Below are 24,846 nucleotides of genomic sequence, written 5' to 3'. Positions count from 1 at the left end.
CTGTCATATTTCAGTTATATATGGACAATTACACTGATCTACTTGTGTAACTACAACATACGTAATATTTTGATCTATCTAATCTAAACTAAATAAAAACAAAAATATTAAAACGTAACACATAATAATAATGGGAACAATGTTTGGAATTCAGCCTTTATATGTCAAAAAATGCATAAATTGGTTTGTTGTTCTGATATTAGGCTACTGGATGCATTTTTGTTTATTTCACATTTCTGTATTTTCTATTTAATATAGGCTATTTGTTTTGGCAGTCACCTATACACTAACCTATACTAAACTGAATCAAGTTTAGTGGGTGCATTATCAGTTTTGTGTTTTATGTTTTGTGTCTTATAATAGACTTTTTGGAATTTGAAGATGGCCTATACGTTAAGAAGTTCATACTAAACTGGACTATTCGTATAGTTTAAAAAACAAAATACAAGCCATTATTTGTTCCAAGCTTGGGGCATAACAGTGGCAAAAACCTCTTTACTGTTACCCCTTTCTTCATACACTATTTGTACCTGGCAGGCCTTATTACGTCCTTAGAAATGTAATCATTGCATTGGGATATACAACCCCCCAATCTTATTGTAATCAAAACCTGGGTTAAACCCCAGTCTTGTTCACACTGTGTGTAAAGCCTTTAATTGGACAGCATGAAACTATACACCCAACTATGTCAAGCATTATGCACACATACACACTCAACAGAAAGAGAGAGACGTTCACATGAACCAGTGCCACCTGCTGGACCTAACACTGATGACAGGGAATAGTAAAACTGGAGATACATGTTGACACTATATTAGAATACTTTACTTTAGGCTATAACATCTCACTGGTCTCTGGGGGAGGCCAATTTCACATTTTAATCATTACACATTATATAAACTCTTTGAACCCACACTTTTTTGATTAGCTTTTATCCTACCTACCTGTTTTATTTATTGATGATTATTTATAATTTAACACATATATCATTTGGAAAACAAAAACTGTAAACAAAACCTACTACAAAGTATAATAGCATGGAGACATATGCCTATTTATTTAAAATACTACAGTATCGGAATGTTAATATAATCTTTATAGATCATTCATGTGTTATAAAAATATTTTCTCTAATATTATATAATGTATCTTTTGTAAAATAAATCAATTAAAACTACAGACTCACTACAAATTCTTATGGAATTGCTATAGAGATATTATGAGCATGTTGGTAATGCCGCTGAGTATACTTAGTATAAAGGCTAAGTGGGGCACACAAGTCAGTGTTAATGGGCTGGGAAGACACGCAAAGTCAAAGACGAGAAGCTTGCGGAAAATGGGTGCAGCCTTCAAACACAAAAGACCCCTTGCTGATCAACAGCACCCCCATCTTCCTTTAAAAGCCGCCCCCTCCCTCTCCAACCCCTTTTCTCTGGTCGAAGTGCATTGTGGGGAGGAAAGTCGTTGCCATTCGACCTCTGCGGGGCCTGCGCGGACGCAGCGAGAACCCTGAAATTCATTATGCGTTTAAAACCTTTATTTATTTCCGCATAACCTACATACTCTCACCGGGAGGGCCAAAGCGGAGAAAAGAAACGACGACGGTCCATTTCTTTCGGAAAACACGCCGTGTATACAGACTTTGTTTTTGTCGGAGGGGGATACTGTAGAGAAAGTGAAGATTCTGATATATATTAAGAAAAATGTCCGGTGAGAGAAACCGCAGGTCGTTGGCTTTCCGAGGAGGTGGATTAGCTGGGTTAACGGGCTCCAGCGGCTCTGGTGGGGGGAACTGTAACAGCTGGGAGGCCCTGGCCTGTCAAGACCGACATTTTAACGGGAATAGGCCGGATCAAGAGGAGGACAGGGATCTGGGGGCAAAAGGACAATCGCAGAAGAGAGTGGAGGGCGCTGGGTCTGTCAGCGATAGCACGGAACCCGAGGCGGAGGAAGAAGAGGACCCGGAAGGGGGCAGTTGGGCAGCCGGAGACGGAGACGACCGTGCCGCCTCGGTGGAAACGGGGGACGGGTTCAGCGAGGGGAATAGCTTGACGGTAGGGAACGGTCCCAACAACTCCGACGGCCAGGAGTCTGGAAGCGGTGCGACGGGAGGCGAGACAGGATCCAGGAAATCTGCGGTGGAGATGAGACCGCAGACGTTGCTTCAGAAACACTCACTATTCCATGCTTCGTGGTTGCAAGAATTTCCATGGCTCAAATTCTGCCAGGAGACTGGACTTATGTCCTGTTCTTGGTGTCACAACATTGCCACTAAAAACAGCGACGAGCTTGTTAATGGCAGTCGCAACTACAAACGGGCCTTGCTGCTGAGACATCACCTGTCTTCTGAGCACGGCAGAAATGACCCCACCAAACAGGTAACGTTAGCTCCACTCTATGAGGCTTTCGCTTATTTGCCTGCGCAGGAACAAACACATTTTGTCACAGCGTACATTATTAGTCGTCCTGTTTACGACGTGTAACGCCGGTTTTATCAACTTCCAAAATACTACGGCTGAGAAAGGAGGCTATTACTTAATTAACGCTAGCTAGCAGCAGCCTGCTAACCTGAGCTAACAACTAGCATAGCTGACTAGCCGCTTGTAGCGTCGCTGTCTAGCCAGAGGTAGACGGTCAGGGACGGTGGTGGAAAGCCCCTAGCAAGGATAATGTCTACTAACTGAGTTACTGCATGGCAAACACAATGAACCACTGTGAATGACACAACCTCTAAAATGTCAGTGACTGTCCATTCACCGGTCTAATACACACAGACCTGCTCCTGTATGACACCTGCTAGCCACTACCACACCGGAGGCTGTTTCTCATAGTGACGGGTTAATTACATGTCAGAAAGAATAGTTATTTATTTTGAACGCACTAAAAGCTATTTAATAAGTAATGGACGTTGGTGGTCTTGTAGAATAGTTGTTTTGTATGCACTCTCTACAACAAACCCCTTTGGTGCAGTGGCAGCTGTCTTGATTGCTAGCTTGCTAGAGGTCACACAATAGCAAGAGCTCGACCCTAGAAGCCTTTGGGGAACCGCACCCCTACCCAACCCCCCGCCTCTCGGCCTCTCATGCAGTTCCGCTGGCTCGGAGTCCCGGGTGACCTCGGCATGGTTCTTCCTCCTCCACCTCCTCCTCCCTTTGGGTCGCTAAATTAGAGCCATTGTGTTAGAATGACCCCCCAAAAGCCATAGATGGTGTCACTTGCAGGGCTGGACAAGAGGAGAAGAGTAAATCATGTTGCCTTGAGCCGGACAGTTTTCCTGACCTATATGTAACTTAATGAATAGGCTTTAATTAGATATCAGTGAATAGAATGACACTGCATCACCTGACCATGTCCTCCACAATTTTCTGAGTTAATGGGCTCTATTGCTATTGCTTAGGGGCATGTCTTATGATTAAGGATGAAGACAAGGGTACACAAGACTAAAGCCATATGTGAAATGTTTTGTTTAAGGAAACTGGCTTTATATTTGGTGAATTCTTGTCTTTATTGATGTGCATAAGTTTTTTTTTCCATTATTTTTATAGCAGCAGAGGCAACATTTCTACAGTTCAGTGACCTCATAAAAGCAAGGAGTGAATGTTTACCCATTCAGGTGTCAAAGGACATTTCTCCCATTATTCCAACTTTAAAAAAAAAAACCTGTTACTTGTTGTTCACTGTACAATGCCACGTCTGACCTCGTATCTTGAGAGTGGTCTGTGATGTCAGGGGAATTAAGTGTGGGATGTTATTTGACTCTAACTTGTGAGCGAAGAGGATTGCACTACTACATTTAGTTCTTTCCTTTGTGCACGTAATCACTAATCAGAATGACTTAGAGAACCACTAACTTGTACACATGCCTAATTGGTAAGGAGAGCTATAAGAGTGGATTAGGGGTTTGGTGTGGCTTTTCCCTAGTAACGAGACCCCAGATACTACATTGGGAGGTTATCCAGGCCATTTCCCCATATAGGGTAGAGCTGTGAAGACAAAGTCCCTGCATTACTCAAAGTTTACTCTGATTTGTTTTAAAACATTGATTTTTATTTGGATCTAGTGATTTGATTCTCCATAAGTTATTTTTTTAAACTGCCTCTTGAATAAACAAAATGTAACTACATACAGTACTGTTGAAATAATGAGCTGCAGTGTAGGTTAAGGTAGGTTGCAGTGTGAGGAGTACACTAAAGGATAAACATGGTGTTAGAAAGCAACATCTTGTTCTATTCACCTATTCCTGACATTAGTCAGGCCTCTGCTCCATTTGTTAACGCTAACTCAATTAGGTCTAGTAGACCAGGGCAGCTGTGGTAAATGTGGGTCTCTTTGGAGAAGGGGGGCTGTTGTCCTTAATTCTTTATGCACTGTCTTGTGTTCGAATTGTTCCCCATGCTCCCTAGTTAAAGTAGACCATTGGTTCATGTGATCAGATATGAGATCACATGTATTTTCCTGTATAAGTTAATTTTGTCTAGTAACCATTTTTTCTTCTGTTGACTCATTGGTTAAAGGTTATGACGAGGAAACTAGATTATTTTTATACATATGCATATGACTAGTGCCTTCCAAACATGTTAAACCTCCATTGGTTGTCAGAGTAATCCCTTATTAGCTACATAAAAAGACACTGTTCTACGGTTTTGTAGGTGCATCATAACATACAGTTGTTGTTGCATAGCAATTGCATTAGTTTCTGTTTCAGTTCTCTCCACAGCCAGTCTCGCCATACACTCCCTCTTTCTCACTCACCCACTCCTACGCTTTCTTTTTATCCTTTGTTTGAGCCTCAGTAACAAATTAGATTCCCTTCTCAAATAGAGACACCTGTTCACCAAAGCTCAGCAATCTCTTACCTATGTTCAACTCAGGTGACAATAGGGAACATGTAGTCAGTCCAAATAATGTATGTTGACCCAAAACAAATGTTTTACCTGTTAACTGTCTGTCTAAATGGGGTGCAAGATAAGGTAGTACAGCACTTTATTGATTCATGAGGAGTATTCAGCTATAAGAAGTCTATACATGCTTTTCACCCACTTAAGCATGAGTCTCTTCGCATAGGGAAGGGGACCTATCTGTTGCGGTCTGCCGTCTGCCAAATAGATGGGATGTTTATTGGGGTCCACAGGTCACAGGAATGGGGTGGAGTGGAGCCAGAGGGAGAATTCTTCTAGTTGAATCTGTCAGTGGCTCTGCCCTCCCCTTGTTTTCTTCCCCACCCTCTCTCTGCTTCTTCTGTCAGAGCATTGTTAGGAGGCCGCGAGACACTCAGTGCAGCCCTCCCACACCTTAGGCCAAACTCACACTGCGGTATTGTTCTAGCATCTGGGGACAGACGGCTTGAGTGTACAGGGGGGACCGAGGGAAGGATACAGTAGATGTATGGAGTTGGGGAAGGACCAATGGAGATGGCCTTAGGGCAGGGCTGGTCATGGGACTGGATCGGTGGTGGGTGGGGGTTGATAAGGGAGGGGACAGAGGCAAACATGTATGCGTAAAAGGTAAACAAAAACTGGCTCCAGCAGGTCATTATGTTGCATGGGGACAGTGCTGTATCACATGATCTGTTAGAGGTGTGTCTGAGTGTTTGACATGGATCGGATAGCCTTAGGACTTTGTGGTTTGTTTGGGTTTGTGGTTTATTTTTTGTGAAAGCACTATATTCTTCAAGTTACACTGTATCTTGGCTGTAGTCACTGCTTCAATAAGCCTAAATTTATGGCCATCTTGGTTTATTTAATCCACCTGTAAATCTGTTCTTATTGGCCATTCACTGTAGATTTTGAAGCCTTTGTGTTTGACAAAGATTAAAGGATTCTTCTTTCCCAGAACAATCTTGGATTCTCTTGCCCTCTCTTTTTGCCTTTATTCTTCCATCCCTGCCATGTCTGGCTCAAATAAAAAATATAGCCACGTCATAACTGGAGAAGGTTGATATTGTCCCCACATTTGCTGTTGGCTCAAGCTGGTTTTGCCTCAAGCATCTGCTGTGCAGAATTGGTCTGCTGGTTCTCCAAGCTCACAGTTCACACGTGGCACATCTGGAGAATGGATGCCGCTGCTTATGAGGCTGGTATAGAACAGCTTATACAGTACCAGACTATCCTAGCCTGACTCCAGTAAGTGCAAACATAAAACTTAGTTCTGAACAGGCAGGCAAAGTTTTACCTCTTTGGTTCATTGCCCACCTGTAAGTAAAAGATAATGTCTGTGGAGGGTCATGGGTTTTAGGGGTGATGGCTAAATGGTTGAATTGCTAATCTACTTCCCGGGTACCAAGAGTCAGAGTAAGCCTTGCCATCCTTTGACTGTAGATGTGTGTTTGAAGGTATTTTTGTTTCAGGATGCTAAATATAATTCTTCTTCATTAAGTTGAAAGTTTTTTAGGTCTAAATGTGTCAAAAGAGGAGAGCATTAGATAAAATCAAAGCAGAAAAAGCTGTTTATGTCCACCAATAATCTGACTTGAAAGCTCAATCAACTCATCTTGCTATGATAGGACACTTGTCATTTATCAGACCCAACCACAATAGCATAATGACCATACCCCTCCAGAGGCTTTGATGTGTATATCATGGAATAATTTTTCTCCCTCTCCTCATCCTCTTTGCCTCACCCTGAACCCTAGCTTTTCTGTGCTTGCGAGTGGGAGCTGCAGTGTAATAAGAGAGTTGAGTGCCGAACCCTTTCACAAAGGCCTACAGTGAGTGGACAATGAGCCTCGGGGAGAACAGACTATTGTAAAGTCTAAAATGGGGTGACCCAGCTCCTTCTCTCTACTGTGCTCGCTTTTCGTCCCCCTCTGCTTCACATTTTCTTCTCCGCCCTTTTTCTCGAGGCTCAAGGTCTTGCTGCCTCATGCTCTCACTCGCTTCTTTGTGATTGTGTTATCAGGCTTTCTCTTTTATAGTCCAACCATTTCTCATCATCATCTTTTCACACTCATTTCTATCAACTCTTTTGCTGCCTTCAGAACTCCTCACTTCACATTTTATTTTTTCTGTCCTTTCATCCGCCTTTTATTTCTTCTAGCCTGCAGAGCATGTCCACTTTCGTTCTGTCTCTCTATTCCACACTCTGCCTTTCATTTCATCCCATCTCTGCATCTCTCCCCCTCCAGCTGTGGCAGAGGATGATAAGCCCCCCTTTACTATCCTGTGTGCCCAGGCTGTGCTGGACAAGAGCTGCAGTGTGGAGGGAATAGGGATAGGGGGTGGGGGTGGGGTGGGGGCTGGGTCTGGGTGGGGACCTCAGAGAAATGGATTTAATCTGAATTACTCAAGCTGAAACCCCAGCTCTGTGTATGTGTAGGCAGCTTGGTTTGTGTGTGTGTGTGTGTGTGTGTGTGTGTGTGTGTGTGTGTGTGTGTGTGTGTGTGCGCGCGCGCACACGTGCACGTGCGCAGAAGAGATGGTGGTGGGTGGGGCCAAAAATGCAGGGCTCAAGCAATGTGAATTATTCTGGATTAGGACATCTGTGCAATTCTAAAATGAGGTGGGGAGATATGCTACTGCGTTTGTGCTGTGTGGGAAAACTACAATATAGTCTTCTGTACATTCTGGCTGAATATAAATTCTTGTTTTGTTTTTTTTTGTTGTTTATTGGGCTGGCTATTGTGTTCGGGAGTACCTACCTCAATCCAGGTTATGTGGGTCATACACATTATTAGGTACACCAGGCAAACACTAATATAGTCTAATACAACAGTCCTACAACAAGTCTCTGCTTTGTAAAGATAAGGTTGAGTTTTTGTTGAGTTGTGGTTTGAACTACATGATCATTTGGGAAGATGAAGTTTGTGCAGCTCTTTAAATGTACTACATCATAGGTAGCGGGTGCTTTGATTCTGTAGTATACACTGATTGATATTAATGTGAGTGAACATAATAATAAAGACACCTATCAATGTATTGCAATACAATTTAATTCTATCAGCTGGGATCGGCTCCAGCTTCCTCGCCACCCTCTAACAGAGAAGAGGTTATAGCTAATGCACGGACAGATGCATGTGTATGTACTCCCCTCACTTCTGCGCCGTACCAGGCTGGCCCTTTGCCCTGTTAAGCGGGAGCAGGGGAGGAGGAGTAGTGATGTTACTGGGTAGATCAATGCCTCTGCCAGTTTCCCTCCCATCCTACAGCCAGCTTGTGGCCTGTTTTGGACACTTGTCAGTGTGTTACAAATCTAATTATTGCCCCTTTCTGCCTTAAAAAGGGGGATTACTTTTGTGTATGGAAGCTAAATGTGTGTGAAATCCTGAATCTTGCAAAGCAGCTTTTCTACCCTTGCGTTGGAAGTCACATTGAGCAAAGTATTGTTTGTAGGCTCACTGTTCTGTGTTCTTTTTTTTGCTTGTGTCTCCACCAACTAAAGTACAGCAGCAAGATCTGTTGTCTTTAGGGTGAAGGTGTCACAGCTGTTTTAAACATTTGATTGATTGTTTACCTACTATGAACATAACTGTGGCCTTTCAGTCTAAAGTTACAGATACCAACAAGTTTGGACACTTTCTTGAGGGTTGTTGGAAAATGTAGGAAATCATTAATTAAAATATAAATAGAAAAGCCACCTTGTGGGAAAGTAAAATAGTTCCTAGAAAGCAGGGCCTGCTTCATTCCCTGTTTCCCACCTTGTCCACAGTAGAAGCCTGTCAAACCTGTTTCACCCCTAGAGCAGGTGATTTAGTCTCACAGCGGGAATCCCGTCTGTGCATGTGTTTTGTAAAAACAGAGTTGCAGGAAGGGAAAATATACTTGTAAGTGCATTGTGCCTGCTTTTGCATGTAACTTGTGTGACCACACAAATCTTATACGTTAACTTTTCTTTTTCTTTCACCTGAAGGAGACAGTGAGGCCCTCAGACAACACCAGCCCTTCCACTAACTGTTTAGAAGAAGACTACCGCAACAAGCCCAATGAGAACTCCTACTGTTACCAGCTTCTCCAGGAGCTGGACAAGCAACGCAAAAGTGGCATCCTTTGTGACGTCAATATAGTTGTCTCGGGTCAGGTGTTCCGTGCACACAAAAACATCCTGGTGGCTGGCAGCCGCTACTTCAAAACCCTCTACTGTCTGACCAAGAGTGAGGCCCAGGACCAAGCCACGGTCACACACCTGGATGTTGCTGCTGTGCAGGGCTTCTCAGTTATCCTCGACTTTCTCTACTCCGGGAATCTGCTGCTTACAAGCCAAAATGCCATTGAGGTGATGTCTGTTGCTAGCTACCTTCAGATGACAGAGGTTGTACAGTCATGTAGGGCTTTCATAAAGGATGCCCTGAATATTAGCATCAAGCAGGAGGCTCCTGATTCAGTAGTGGTGGACTACAACAAGAGGCAGATGGTGGCCAGAGAGGGACAGAGAGGACCAGACCGGAAGCCAAGCAACTTTTGGGCTACAAGCATCCTGTCAAAGCTGTCGATCAAAGCCAGCAACAGCCAAGGAAAAGAAGGCATGGAGGAAGACGAAAGTAGCCGGGTGAAGGAAGAGACCAGTGATATAGAGGTGACAGTGGGTAGTGAGGGCTGTGCCCTGTTGACCCCTGGAGCCTCTGGCAGCTGGACCCATAACAATGACAACTCATCTGATTCAGCAGAGACCAATGAAACACGGGTGGTGAGTGGTCAAGCGCAGGTCTTCGTCTGGAACGAGCCAGCCACCGGTGGCGCTGCAGCAGCACCGGCAGCAATAAAGCGAGAGGCAACCGATGCTGCAGCTGGAAGTGGGCGGAGGAAAAAACAAGCTACCACACGGCGTTTTGTCTACAACTTCCCACCAGAGCCTGAAGAGGGATTCGATGAGGGGATGTTCATCCAGCCCTCAGCATCCTACCCGAAAGAGGATTTCTCCTCCCTCTCTGAAAATGCTGGTGAGACACACATTTGCACATGAAACACACATCATATGCTATATACTCCCAGGACCTTTCTCTGTAATACATATGTAGCTTGATAGATCGCTTGTGAATTTCATCTTCCTTTTTGTCGCACTATTTCTCTCTAAATCTGAGCTGCTGAGGCAGCTTTGTTATGGTAAAGTAATGCACCTTTGTTACAAATGAGTCTTAACTTAAATGGCAAATCTGTATTATATGAAATACATATTTTCCTGCTTTGTCTGTAAAGCTCTATTAAGACACAATAGTTGGGGTTGTACAGGATGTTATGTAGTTGTAGTAACTTCTTATAATGACCAATCCTGCCAGATCTATTCTTTGACAAGGAAATGCCAAAGAAATCCCAGAAATGTTCTGAAAGAAATTTAATGATGGGAAATAATTAGAACCCTTTTTTGTTTACCCCTTGGCTTAAAAGTAGGAATACCAATATCAGTCATGGGCCTTTATTTGCCCGTTTACCCAATTTTGTAACTGCTTGGTGTACGGATTATGTCTATATAAACCTATCCTAGCAGTGCTGCTAGTTCGAGACACAATAAACACTCATGTAGTGTCTTTATCTCTCTGCCCATTGCCCCACCCACTTGTCGCATTCATGTTGTCCTTATTCCAGCATTTTATTGAAGCTAAATGGTGCTGACAGAAGTCTTTTATATCAAAAGCTCCTCGAGCTTCCACTCACATCCCACTCATTAACATAGCTGCTTGTTCCATATTACAAGTGCAGGATTGGATTGTGTTGTATGTCATTTTATGAAAGATTTAATATTTGATATTGCCATATGTATGTACCGTTAATTAAAATGAAATTCTGAAAGTTTGAACAATGGATGTTTTCACACAATACAATACCCCAACAAGCAGTCAATAGGGTTTATTAAAATAACTCTCATGGTCATGGCCTGAGTATTGATCCTTATTTTCTGTCCTTGATCCTCTAAGGTTTTGCAGAATTTTAATATGGTGCTGGAACATTATGCTGTTTCTTTAGGGCAGCATGGCCTCATTTATACAAATTGCTTGTCACCATATTGTGACAGATGCAATCCTGTCACACCCAGGAACACCTGCTTAGATTCTAAGAAACTAAGCTGTGGCTCTGGTGCTGGCATGATTACTAGTTTACACAATCAAATTATTGACCACAACACAAAAGTGTGGATTTTAAGGTCCTGCTGTTAGACCTTGGAGCAGGGGTATTGTCTTATCCAGCTTCTATCCAGCTATGCATAGCCAAAAAAATGACTCACTCCCAGCCATCGTCACCACTAATCACTCCCAAGGAGAAGGGGCTTACAAAAGTGACGCCCACCTGGAGTGCTTTGTATCAGCACGGAGTTATTGCCACATTGCTGCTGAGACTTGTTTTAAAGACAAGATGTAACAAAGTTTTGTTCATTTAATTCTTTCTCACTTTAACATATTCATGTCAGCTATCATGTTTTAGAGCACAAACCACCTATTTATTTATGAAATCACATAATTTGTCTTGTCCTTAACTTGAACTTTAGACCATCACAATATGATGATGGCAACAACACTGATTCACTTTGACATTTTAAAGTGTCTCATTAAATTTTTCAGGACAAAACGTGCTCTCCCTTCAGTCTTCTTGCTGTCTCTTTACCCTTTAATACCTTCCTCTTTCAATGGTTTAATCCATTGCTCCATCCATCCTATCCATATACAATGTAGTGCTCTCAGTAATCTCCTCTCTCAGCTCTTACTTTCTCCTTCTGCTGGCCCCATTAAGCATGGTACTCAATATAACCATAATGATATCACATGTTAAGTGGCGTGGTATGGCTGGGGAGGGGATGTGTGAGCCATAGTGTGTGTAGAGACAGAGAGAGAGGTACATTTTGTATGGGTGTGTATGTGAGAGAAACCCTCTCTAATGCAGGATAATGAAGAAAGCAGGGGAAACATTTCTTCCCCCAGGCCTCCCTAAATGCGCTTGAATGCTCTTAGTGCCTCCAACTTCTCTTAGGGCTCTTTCAGTGTGTGCAGAAAGTGATTCAGGGTGTTGTAATAGCCCAGATAGATGCTCACTGAAACTTTAGTTTGTGTTCTAATCTCTAATAATTTTTCTACATGTATCTTTGTTGTTTAGTTCAGTGTCTGTATTTAATATATACAATTTTGTCAAATTAAGGTGTGGTTAAGATTCTGTAGTCTATTAGTCACAGTAAAAGGTTTCAGGACAGTTGTTTATCCCTAAACTACAGCTGTGTGTTCACCAGTCCATTTCCCTCAAATGGTAGAATATCACTCATTGAACACTCATACAGAATTGCAAGTCTAACCCCTTTTAGATTATTGTTGTAAATTTGCCTCAAACCACTTCGTCTGAATAAATAAAATAATTTATATCCATCCATTATCTATACCCGCTTATTCCTATTTAGGGTCATAGGGGTCTGCTGGAATCTAAAATAATTTCTATGGTTTAAATAAGTAATGAATAAATATTTTTTTAATTGTAATTTATTTTATGAGGAAATGTATTAATTTATTTGTGTAGCCAGACAAACAGAAAGGGGGAAAATAGAACGATAGAGCCACATATATCTACAAAAAAGAAACAGGGAGCAGTTGTTTACATATTTTTCTCCTTGACCTGCTATTTTCTGTAATTATTCTCTGTTGCAGGCCGCTCGTGTAAAATCTGCGTTTTTCTTGACTAGGGTCTTATAGAATGAGGTTGCAGTTAATAAAGTGGGAAAGTGGTATTCTTGAAGTACATCTGGGTAGAAAGGTGCTGTTCTAGTTATATGTGGCGGGTCAGGACACTCAAAACCATATTAATATTATTTTATTCCACACTTCCCAGAATGTACATGGAAAGGTTGGCCCAGTGCTGTTTATGGACAAAAAAGTCATTTGTCCAAGTGTTCAATTTGTGATGGCGTTTCCCACACTCTCCCTGCAATCTAGATGTAGTTAGCCTTGGATTGCACACAGTGCTCATTTGTTGTGACTCTCTGCATGTGTGTGTCACATAATATCTGAAATGTTAGTAGTACTGTTCTAAAATATTGCTTTATAGATTAGATACAATAATGTATGCAACTATTAGTGTACAATGTCTACTACAAGTTCTTAGAGTGACCATGTGATAAACCTAACAGCTCTTATGAACAATTAGTTGTTGTTTGAGCCTTTGAACATCCACCAATATCAGTTGGTCTAGTTTCCCACAGTGATGTCACTCAGTTGGCCTTCACTTTGCTTCAGTTTGGTCACTGTGGTCATGCTCCATTGATAGAAACATAGTAGTCCAAATGGTGCTGTTCTTTCTGTTGCTTTGTTAGTTATCCCCTTTCCGAGTGTGAATTCATCAAAAAGGAAAAAATGGTGATTGCAGAGGCATTTGGTGCTAGAGGTAAACACTTTGCAAAGTCACAGGAAGGTTGGTGTTGTGGAAAATAAAAACAGCTGAAAGTGGAGGGTGGTTTCAAGTCTCCAACTTCTTTGCCATTGTTGCTTGCTCCTACCTCGTTGAGTGCACAGCCAACATTCATGGCCAGTAAATTCTTGGGTCTTCTCCAAACAACATAGTTGGATTGTTTAAAGGGTGGGTGCTGCACACAGACACACACAGAGCAGGTGAAATGCATTTGCATACACACTAGTCTCTGTTAAAGTGTGCACACAAACACACACACCCATGCATTACAACCCCCGCCCCCCCCGAATCCCTGGGAGGTGCAAAGCTGCCAGGGGCTGTTCCTTCCCTCCCTAATCCACTCTAATGCACTGGGGTTGTCCTCGCTATTCCAAATATTGACCCAGGGAGAATGGACACACATACACGCACACACTCTAACATGGGTGTGTCTTTAATGGGCTCTAAGCATTGATGCTGAAGGAACCGGACACACACACACACACACACACACACACACACACACACACACACAGGTGCTCACACACGTGCTGCACACAAAAGCTGAGCGTAAGCTGAGCCGGTGTGAGGGCCCGAGTCTGTCACTCTCTAATTAACCCCATCACTGCTGGAGTCCTGGTTACACCATCCTCTGGAACACACAGCTTTACATATAATGTGTGTGCCGGCTCTATGTTGTTAACTGAAACTTCCATTGTTTCATAATGGGGGGTGGTTAGTTATGTACACAGGGTGACGTGAGGTGTGCACCCCCAGGCTCTCAACCACCTCTCATCTCTCTTTGTCCCTCTCACTTCTCTTGCCCCCTCCTCCCCCTTTCCCAGAGCTGGCCAATCAGATCCAGTATAGCATCATCCAAGACTTACAGCAAGGGGAGTCCTGGGAAAATGGTAAGATGCGCGATTGAAGACACAAATGCTGCTTGTTTTTCTTGAATGGCGATCACCGTTAATCAACATGCGCAACTCTGCTTCCTCATTTAAAACAACCCCTTCTCCATCTGCCTGCTGCTGCTGCTTGATTCTAGCTGGAGTGTGTGTGTCCACTGGGTCCATAAGCCACACGTGATCATGGCTCTTCTCTTTACTTCGTTGTTTTCCCTGGCCAATACACGTCACTGAATCGAACTTGAAAATTTACTTGCAAATTTTCTGTTCTTTAAATTCTCTGTGAACTTGAATTGACATTAAACTGCACTTTGATGTGCGAGTATTTTATCAGTTGTGTGTTATTTTTTTTATGTTCTATGTGGAAAAATATATAAGACAATGAGCACTGCATATAGTATGTACTGTATACAAATAAGCACTTATGATTTGTTGGCATAATGAGACTTTTTTTAATCCAAAATGAAATTGGCTCCTAAAAGGTCACAGGCACAGGATAAAGCGGGTGTCAAGTGCTAGGAAGGAAAGGAAGCTCTAAACAGACTACAGTCCCATGCCAGAAAGGTTGTATGTTAACCCATATAACTGGGGAAAAATAGCTTTATATACAATGACAAGTGAAAATGTGATTTCACCCAATATCTCTAAAAGCAGAAATGAACAGCTTATTGCATGTCCAGAAGGTGCTACTGTGCTGTGTACAACATACACGCACAGAGGGAATCCACAGGTGACCTGCTTCTCATCAGCCCTCCTCCCCTTAGCAACCTGCCCTGACAACGCTGTGTTGTGGGCTCCTTGGCTCAAACAAAAAGCCCAACCCTGTTCCCCCACTCTCAGCGGTGAAGATTAGCTCTCTCTTTGGAACCTTTTCCAAATCAATAGATGATTTATTTATTTGTAAGTCCAGCTGTCCTCGGTTTTTGTTAGCATAAACAGGGTTATTGAAATTAGTGCCAGGGTGACGACAGTGTGATTTCTTACTCTTGCACAATGAAAGTAAAAGCACGTTAATACCTGCAGTTCTGGTTCTTAGTTAGTATACGTAATTAGTACCTAAACACATCTTTTACATGTTTTTTTTTTTTTTGTTTTTTTTTGGGCCTTTTCTGATATTCCTAGATGTCAGGAGCTGATAATCACATGTTACCACATACTCAGATGCATGTCCACTTGCAGAAGATTGTTCTAGATTTTGTAATAGCTTTGGGGTTTTTTGTACAGTAGTTGCACAGTTGGCATAGTCTCTAAATAAATAAGCCTGAGTAGTTTATCGCTTGCATAGCAGAAAACATTCCAGTTGCAATCACAGCTATTGCATTGCCAAAGTTTCTTACACTCAGCTGTAACATGTTGCTGCTATACATTCACTGCTAATATGTCCCTATGTCCATATCCTTTCTAACACTGCCATGGTGAGACCTTGAATATCATTAAATTGAACAGCGCAGAAGCACCAGTTACATAGCAACCGTCACAGAGCTGGATTGTGAAGTTGTACATGGCTGTCACTATACTCGGCTGTCTTTACAGTTTAACAAACTTCCATAGCTTTGAGTAAATGAGCTTTCTGCAACACATCGTCTCTAAAGGTTACCATATCCTAACCCTGTACTTTGGTTCCTGACACACCCTCTCTCATCAGAGGAACTACAGATGTAAATGTAGCTTTTATGATAAATGACTCGCTCCATGTCAAGTTTGTTAAACTAACTTTGAAGAACAAAACAGCAGTTTTTGTTTTTTTTTTTTTTTTTGTAAATCCAAAAACAAATCTTAAATGGGGTACTACTAAATCTGCCTCTTTTTGACCTTTCATTGCACCTGCATGTTTGTGTTTTTCTGTCTCCACCCAGGTGAGTCCTCACATGTAGCCCTCAATAAGCTCAAGTGCCCCCACTGTAACTACATCGCCAAGCACCGGCGCACGCTCAAGAGGCACCTGATCATCCACTCAGGCGTGCGCTCCTTCAGCTGCGACATATGTGGCAAACTGTTCACGCGCCGCGAGCATGTAAAGAGACATTCCCTGGTGAGTGCACACATGTAAATTCACAGCATCCTTGCTTTTACCACTATGAAATGGTGCCTTCTCTAACCAAATGCTACAGCATTTTGACCCTTCTTACATCACTGCACTCCACAGTGCATCTTGCAGCTTTTGCTCAAGGGAGTGAATGCAGTAAGAAGTAGAAGTTTTTGGCTTTGTAATGCAGGGAGTGTTTTAGGGTCTCTCACGAAGTGGTACAAAAATGTATTTTTGAGATGACCCACCTTACTGGTGTTTAAAAATAAAAACAGTGTTTTTCAGTATTGGTGTTCATTTATGTACAAGGTATTCCTGTAAAAACAAAAATGTAGTTGTCCCTTAGTGACTGAAAGACAATTTTGGGAAATATCCTTTTTTGCTTTGAGAGAACTAAATGAGACAAATGATACCATGTTGGAAGGATAAGTATGTAGCTGCTGTTCAGAGTTGCCTAGTTTATTACATAGAGTGGAAACAGACATGGTTCTGTCCAAAGGTACTAAAGTTTATCTTCAAGCACCTTTAAAGCTCATTAATTAACACATTGCACATTATTTGTTAGACCTTTACAAATGAATGTGGAAAAACACAATTCAGCGTGCAGTTTTTATGTTAGGCTAACTAGCTGCTTGTGGTTGGTCCTCTCATTATCTATTTTTCCTTATTGCAGGTGCACAAGAAGGACAAAAAGTACAAGTGCATGGTGTGCAAGAAGATCTTCATGCTTGCGGCCAGTGTCGGCATCCGTCACGGTTCACGGCGCTACGGTGTGTGCGCAGACTGCGCTGACTCCCACCAGTCCACTCAGGAGGGTCTGGAGGCCATGGAGGGCATGGAGTTTTCTCGTGACGAAGACTTCGAAGGCGAGGAAGGGGAGGACCTGGAGGGAGAGGAGCCTGCCGACAATGACCAATCAAACTGGGGTGAGGGCAACGCTGGTGCTGCCGCAGAAGAGGACTAAGAATTTTCGCAAGCTTGAGAAACAAAATTTAAAAAAAAAAAAAAGTTGATGTTTAATATATATGTAAACAAAAACTAGCTGGTAAACAATCAACTCCAAAGTGCTATCAAACCCTGAGGTTACTTAATTGTGCAAGTATATGACAAAGAGATAGATTTAAAAAGAAAAAGCTTTGGTAGAGTGGGAACTCTAAGATGTACAGATTTTGTTATTGTTAAAGGGTGTCCACCTCTGAACCCAGAGCCCACAAGTGAAAGATTCTAATGACGACTAATAAGATAAATCAGGTTTTTGGTGATGTATTTTTATTTACTGTTTTCTGGGGACGAGTTGGGCTGGGTGAGGTAGTTTTTGAGTTGGGGTAGGCCAATCATCTAACAAAAATGTTAATTATTTAATTTATGAAGAGAGGTTATTATGGTCTTATCAAATTCTATAATTTTTATTTCTGTTGTTTTTGTCTGTAGCAGTGGCACAGTAATAGCTGTTGCTTTCTGCTTCGTCTGAGAGTCTATTGCTTGGTGCTTGTAGAAGTACAGAGAAGAAGAGCATTATTGCCGACAGGAAGATTTTTAACTTGCTCTGTAGATCTCGTTTAGATGTGCTAATTATTATATTATCCTTTTCCTTCTTTTCCTTTCCCTGCACAAATCTTGGAACCAAAAATCTGTTTTGTGACTCTAATGTATCACAGCCATATTTATAATTAATTTAAGAGGGCTGTGATATTGTGCCAAACAGACCGCACACTAAGATTTAGCAGGAAACAAAAACTACTGAATACGCTTAAAAAAAAAAAAAAAAAAAACTAAAAAAATCAAGACAACGTGAGGGTTTTTGTAAGCGGGAAAAAAGATGAATTAAAAAAAAGCGAAAGTACAAGGGGAAATGTTATTGCTAGCTTTATACAAATCACGGCGTCACAGTAACACTTTATTATTATTATTATTATTATTATTATTAAACAAAAGCATTTGACTTTCACTTAAAGCTTGAATTTTGCCAAATGATGAAACGTTTGGTGCTGTAATGCTTGTCGCAGAATACTGGACCTACAGGCTATATATGATGTTTATAATCATAAAGCTTAAACTGACTCAGTTATACATATGTAATCAGCTTAAACTATAGAACACTGTTGTGCTACGGCGACTATCAGGTATGCTTTGCCATTGTTTTTAAGCTTTTTATTTTATTTAATGCACACACACCATTTTGTAGGACTACCGGCAGTACTTGTAATCGACATTTTGAGGACCTAAGTGAACATCAATACCTGTCAACGTTTGTTTATATTTGGTACTGAGTTATATAATAAATACAGTATATATATTTTGAATCACTTGAACGTTGGTTGTGAGGGGGAAGAAGTGTGATGTTTGAAAGAACTCCATTTTTCATGTGTAAAAGGTATAAAAAATGTCATTGGTTTAATTTGATGTAAGTTTTTTTTTTTTTTTTTCCTTAAGGGTCTGCCAGGTAGAAAAACACTTTGTTCCACAAAAAGTGAAGCTCTATGGCGCCTCATAGACATGCACTTACTTTTGCGTTCATTAAAATAATTTTCTTTTTATGTTTCTTGCTTCCCCAAAAGCGGGTCTGAATGGAACTATATAAGAACTGTTGTGTCTTTCTTCCAATGCACAACTTTTTTTATTAGACATTTTGTTTTTGTTATTTAATATTATATATTGACTCCAAAATGCAATCAAGACTGTTAATTTCTATTTGTCCAACCAAAATTGTTTTTTTTTTAATTATTGTTGAAATTTAATGTATGAGAAAAGCCAGGTGAAAATGTAGAGTAGAAAATCCTTGCTTGTGTCTGTAATTGTTGAGATTTTTAAATGTTTTTATGCTACAGAATCATTCACTTTACCCTAGATACACATTTTAATTTTGTCTTGTCCACAGATGTTTCCTTTCTCCTTCGTTATTTCATTAAGCACATATTTTCTAAAGAAACACGGATTGTTTGCGGGTTAAAACCTTGGGACAGCAGTATCTGTTCATATGCAGTGGAATATACAGTATGTACTGAAGTGCTAATGATACAGAAGATGTGTAACTTCCCTTTACTCTGAGTGGAAGAAAATATATTTTAATTCATAGAGATATACATCCTCTTCGTGTCACTTTTACCTTCAAATCACTGTGGGAGGGGTTATATTACGGATATATATATATATATATATATATATATATGTATGTGGAGAATATATGAGATAAATATATATATATATATGAAGAATATATTATTTAACTAGTGGATTTACTTAATGGAACACATTGACAGTCAGCTGCAAACCTCCTTATGTGGTGGTTTATTTCCGTGAACTTTAACCTTTTGCTTTGTGTGCTTGTTCATCACAACATCCTGTTGTCTTGTTTGTTCTTTTGATACTATTTACCATCCTACTGATTTTACTGTAATGAATGAAACTCAAAAACTATGATGTATCGTTTTCAATTTTATGCTGTATTTGTTATATGGACAAAAAAAAAAAACGAAAAAAAAATCAAGCAAAAACACTACAGATGTAAAGCAGAGGTTTTTTTCCCCAGCTGTATTTTTTTACGCTGTTGCAAAAGGTTGTATTTTTCAATTTCTCTCGAACTTTAACAGTGATGCAAAACTCGGGCCGCGCCTCAGTGCCCTCTGAACACGAAGCAAATTCAGGTTACTCTTTTTACGTTTTTATCAAAGGTTTTCAAAGATGGAACTACATTCTCCTTTTTTCTGTCTGAATTGTACTACTGTTCCTCTCTATATTACATTTTAAGAATAAAACTTTGATATTGCTTTAACCTTTTTGTGCATTTGTTCTCCTTTGTAGTGACACCTTTGCTCTTCGGAAGATTGGGGGGGGGGGCGGACCCACTGCTTCTTTTTCACCTTATTCTAAAACTGATTTTTTGGCTGCATAAGTATAAATGTGTACATGTAGTTAGGGTACTATAAGACCTTTAAGTAAAGGTACAACAGTATAAAAGTCTTAAATAAATCAGCTAAATGTACTTAAAGTATTCAGAGTAAAAGTACTTACTCTCCTGTGCTGGTGGACAAGATGGGACTGCTTTATATACTTTGTTTAGTGTTTTCACTAGTCATTTTGAGAAATATTGGGTAATTTTGCCTCAGTTGAGTGTATGAAACCAGTGTTGAAATGTCTTTTTTATTTTGTTGGAGCTGCTTACAACTCAGATGACTAGCACTTCTTCTTTTTATAAGTGGTCACAGGTCAGAAAGGCTGTGAGCCAATAGTTTAATCTTTGGAATTGGATGTGTTTTTTATATATGTATATTTTCTTTATAGATACAAACTCGTAACACAAAAAGTAGTCCACAGTTGTCAAGCTTCTCAAAACTGAAATTAGCAAAGTACTTTAGTATGTAAATAGATTTCAAAATAAAATGAAAATGGTCAAAAACTAAAGCAGCAGAGGTTTTTCTATTATAGGTGAAGCTCAAAAATCATACAGCCACTACATTTCCCATAATACAACTCAAAGAAAATTCCCCACTAAATGTCAGTTACTGTCAAATCCCACAGCTGCTCTTTGCAGCACAGGATTTACTGTCAATCCCAAAGTGATGGCATGTTCAGAGGTATTTTATAGCTCGCTTCCAAAGAAAATGTTATGCAACTGCTATCGCTGGCTGACTAGTGCTTCTCAGGGTGACTAAGCTAAACTCCATGTGTCCGGCTGCTAACTCTTTGGAATTGCAAAATACCAGCTTGCATGGTGAGACACTTCATACTGACGCACCTGTGGTTAGGGTTTAACAACAGGGTGATGTGAAGCAGACAGTCCTGCTAATGACATGACATTTTCAGAGTGACAAGTTACAGTGTGGTTTCTGCTCCCAGATTTACTCTCAACCAATCTCTGGAGGAAGAAAAAAAGAGACTGGTAACATATTATATTGTTCTTTTTAAAGATCCAGCAACCTCTGATTTTCTCTCCAGGCAGTCCGACTCAAGAATGTGAATTCTTGACTTCACATGATGCATGTGTGGATGGTTATACATGTTCTACACCATGACCTCACCCTCCTTCATCCAAAAGACACTGTGCTGCCACCTGCTGATAAGTCTCAGATTTAAAAAAAAAAAAAAAATCATTTGGCTTTTAGTTTCTACTGACACCAGGTGGCAGTACTTCTCTGTACAATCTCCTTCAAGTTTATGGCCCCAGTTATTAACTCAGACTACTGATAGAAGAACTGATTGATGCATTGATGAAATTTAAGTCTTGTGTCATTGAGACTGTGAGTTTTCATATTTGGCAACTGCTTCTGCCCGCACAGTCAAATATCACTAAGGCCTTAAATTAATGGTTAAATCGTGTTTGTTGGTGAATATGTGATGCAAGATGAAAGACAGATGTGCATGAACATAGAGACAAATAAATGTAACACAAATATTGTATAATACCCAGGACAGGAAAGTCAGAAACTGCTACTCAGGTAGTTGTGTAAACACATTAGATATTCCCCTTTGCTAAGCGATATGATGAGCAACTTTCATTATGCAGTTTTGTCAAACAGGACTATATACGGGTTTACCAGGTCAGATTACCTCATCTGATGGTACAGGTTTCTGCTGCAGTTGGTCTGACCTTATCTGACTCCAGCAAAGTCCACCGATTTGGCTTTAGACTGAAAAACACACAGTAACAAATGGAAAGAATGCATTAAAAGTACAATCTACTGATGTGTGTTTGTCACACTCATTTTATTTGGTACTCGCTGTTCTCTAAGTTTGAACTGGGCTCGGTTTATTATAGTGTGTTTATTTCCTCATGGGCATGAGCGCTGCTGTGTGTTTGAGTGTGTCTGTACACACGCAGGAGCAGTCATCAAACACTGGCCTTGTGGGTAACCACACACTGCTCAATTCTTTTGTTTGTGTGTGTGTTTGTGTGTGTGTGTGTGTGTGTGTGTGTGTGTGTGTGTGTGCGCGCGCATGAGTCTCCTTCCCATTCACAGGCCCTTTTGTGTGGGTGTCTGTCAGCGGTGTTGTCTGCAGGCAGGCCCCCATTGTTTTGAACCACTGCTCCTTATTGACACAGGGCCCCTGGCGCTTCGTGTTCCCATGGCCCCCAAGCCACGACGGACGGAAGGCTGAAACCGGAGCCCCGGACCTGAGGAGAGGTTTGTTGAGTTTGTTTGCACTCCCCTTTCTCTACCCTGGTGCTCCTGGAGCTCATGTCCACATGGAATGGGAAAAACGGATGGTGGCATAGTGCAAGTGTGTGTGTGGATTGTAGTAAGAGGAAGTCTGAGGGGGGGGTGTGTGTATGAGTGTGTGGTGGGTTGGACATTAACATCTAAGGTGAAAATCTAAGGTGGAAAGCAATCATGTAGCCACAGCTGCAGCTGTTGACAGGGGAGCCCCGTTGTGTAGGCATGAAGTGTGTATGTGACTGTGCGGTGTCATTTTCACCTTCACGGCCAATCAGTGCCTTGCTGTCCTCTGTGATAGTTTAATGCTTCACAGTAAGACACTTGGAGGTCAAGGGGGGAACAAACAGCAATGGAGAAGATTATTCTCTGATCGCTATTATCTCCTGCTGTGACCTGCTGTGACCTGGCACTGGTGTTGAGACAAATCTGGTTCCCATGTGCAAAGTGTTCCCAGCAGGGCGGTTTAATACTGAACGGGCCTGCATTTACACTGCGGCTTTAAAGTTGACTTTAGTGTCACAGTACAACAGTTTGTAGAAATGAATCCATGTCATTTAAGACAACCAGACATTTAAATTTTCTATCTGTCTGACTTTCTCATTTTTCTACCATTAAAGGGGCAGTCCTCCAATTTTAGACATAAAGGTCATTTATTAGTTATAAAAAATACTTTTCAGCCTGTTGCCAGGGTGACTGCACCCGGGTCATTTTGAAGGATGAGAGACTTTAACAGCCATATTAGTGTTGTATTATGGGAAGTCTAGGCTTCAGGGTTTTTGTAGCTTAACACGTATAACATTGCAGTGTGCTTCATCAACCTTTATTAATTCAGGAATACTAAATGATAGGAGTACCTCTGGGATACCTGCTGTATAAAAAATATATATATACATATTTATACATGGAAATGCTGCATTGATCCTTCTATCTGGCTGTGTGTACAATGGAGCCTGGGGCAGCAAAATGTTTATGGCAGGAGGAGATCTATACACTGTTTTTCTGTCAGGCTCTTGTTGTGTAAATCTGGCAGGGGCACACAAATAAACACACACACACACACACATACACAGAGATGGAGAGGCATTACCATGTAAAAACAGGAAATTAAGATGTGGAGAGTTTACTGGCTCGTATTTTGGTGGCCTTTGTCACCCTTTTTTTATTTGTGTGTGGGGCCACTATTTCTACGCCAAGGCTATCACAATCCATGTACACAAACACACACACCAACACACTCAAATTTTGTGGCAGGGTTTGTGCCAGGTGTAAACTTACACCCTCGGGCTTCGCTCTCTCTGGTGTCCACAGGTGACAGAAATGCGTGCGTGTGTTTTTAATCCTGTTTACAGATGTGTATCTGCAGATGTGTATCTGTGCTTCTGATTACGACACATGCACACTGTCATGTTGTGTTCATATTTGCTGTTTATTTGTGGGATCACATAGTTCTTCTTTGATGTCATATTTCCGTGTGTGGGATTTGCCTGCATCTGTTCCTGTCTGTGTGTTTGTTTATAAGCGTCTGTCGGTGCGTTGTGTGGGAGAGCATGTGTGTGAGAATGTGTACATGTACCGTATCATTTGTGCGTGTGTCCCAGCGCATCTGTGGTGTCAAGAAGTGACAACACGTGTGTGTCTGTGTGTGTGTGTGTGTGTGCGTGTGTTTGCATGTGTGTGTCTAAGGGAAGGTGCTGGTTCCCACAGCTCAGATCTAATTCAGCTGTAACTCAATCTCCGTGTGAGTGCTGCTCCTGCAGTGCTCTCCTCTCCCTCTGGAGTGTGTGTATGAGTGTATATACACATGTGTGTGTGTGTGTGTGTGTGTGTGTGAGATGAGTAGACATTTCCCCTCACAGCCCCCTTAGGATCAGTTTACTGTGTCAGTGCCAGGGCTTGACAGCAGCAGAAACCACAATCTCACACACACACACACACACACACACACACACACACACACATAAACACAAAACCAGGACACCTTCTACTTAACCATTCAGATATTTAGGAAGTTAGGGATATGATTCATGTGTGTGTATGCATGTTTGCTTATGTGTGTGTGCTCTTTCTGGAGGGGATGACACATCGTTCCAACAAACAGACAAAAACAACAAAAAACGTTAAACTAACAGTTTGTCAAAAAAAATAAATAAATAAAAAAGATGTTTTATAAAAAGACCCAGTTATTCATATATTTGCTTCATTTTGTGATTGGTATTAGCAGTTTCTGTAAAGTCTATTATGGGTCAAAAATCATAAAACATAAATTCACCTGTTAGACAATGGCATTTCTGAGTATCTGAGCTTGTTCTTATTCAGTAATATCAGCTGTTGTTGGCTGAGACATGTCATAAATATTCTGATCTATTAATTTATCAGTTGCATATATGTTTCTGCAGAATGTCACATTAATGTGAAATAATAAGAATAGAAGCTCGTCCTGATTAATTAAAAAAAAAAAAAAAATCACA

The 24,846-nt window shown here is 41.1% G+C and overlaps 1 protein-coding gene across 2 annotated transcripts; it reads left to right on the top strand.

The window, feature by feature from the left end:
- The first annotated feature begins 1,456 nt into the window (after positions 1-1,456).
- Positions 1,457-18,141, top strand: zbtb10 (zinc finger and BTB domain containing 10). 2 transcript variants are annotated; one of them, XM_026299963.1, is made up of 5 exons: positions 1,457-2,378; positions 8,845-9,871; positions 14,135-14,200; positions 16,054-16,229; positions 16,897-18,141. In XM_026299963.1, exons 1-5 carry the CDS (start codon positions 1,704-1,706, stop codon positions 17,185-17,187), a joined length of 2,235 nt encoding a protein of 744 aa, XP_026155748.1. In that variant the 5' UTR covers positions 1,457-1,703; the 3' UTR covers positions 17,188-18,141. The 2 variants fall into 2 exon arrangements, with proteins under 2 accessions (XP_026155748.1, XP_026155749.1); XM_026299964.1 differs by lacking the exon at positions 14,135-14,200.
- The last annotated feature ends 6,705 nt before the right edge of the window (positions 18,142-24,846 follow it).

This window comes from Mastacembelus armatus, chromosome 11 (genome assembly GCF_900324485.2).
Source record: "Mastacembelus armatus chromosome 11, fMasArm1.2, whole genome shotgun sequence".
Taxonomy (NCBI): domain Eukaryota; kingdom Metazoa; phylum Chordata; class Actinopteri; order Synbranchiformes; family Mastacembelidae; genus Mastacembelus; species Mastacembelus armatus.
The sequence above is the reverse complement of the archived record's forward strand: the minus strand, read 5'-3'. Positions and strand labels throughout refer to the sequence as shown.

Coding starts and splice junctions, on each gene's coding strand:
- zbtb10 (XM_026299963.1), top strand. CDS start 1,704: ATGTCCGGTGAGAGAAACCGCAGGTCGTTGGCTTTCCGAGGAGGTGGA. Junction 2,379..8,844: donor GAAATGACCCCACCAAACAG/GTAACGTTAGCT, acceptor TTTCACCTGAAG/GAGACAGTGAGGCCCTCAGA. Junction 16,230..16,896: donor ATGTAAAGAGACATTCCCTG/GTGAGTGCACAC, acceptor TCCTTATTGCAG/GTGCACAAGAAGGACAAAAA.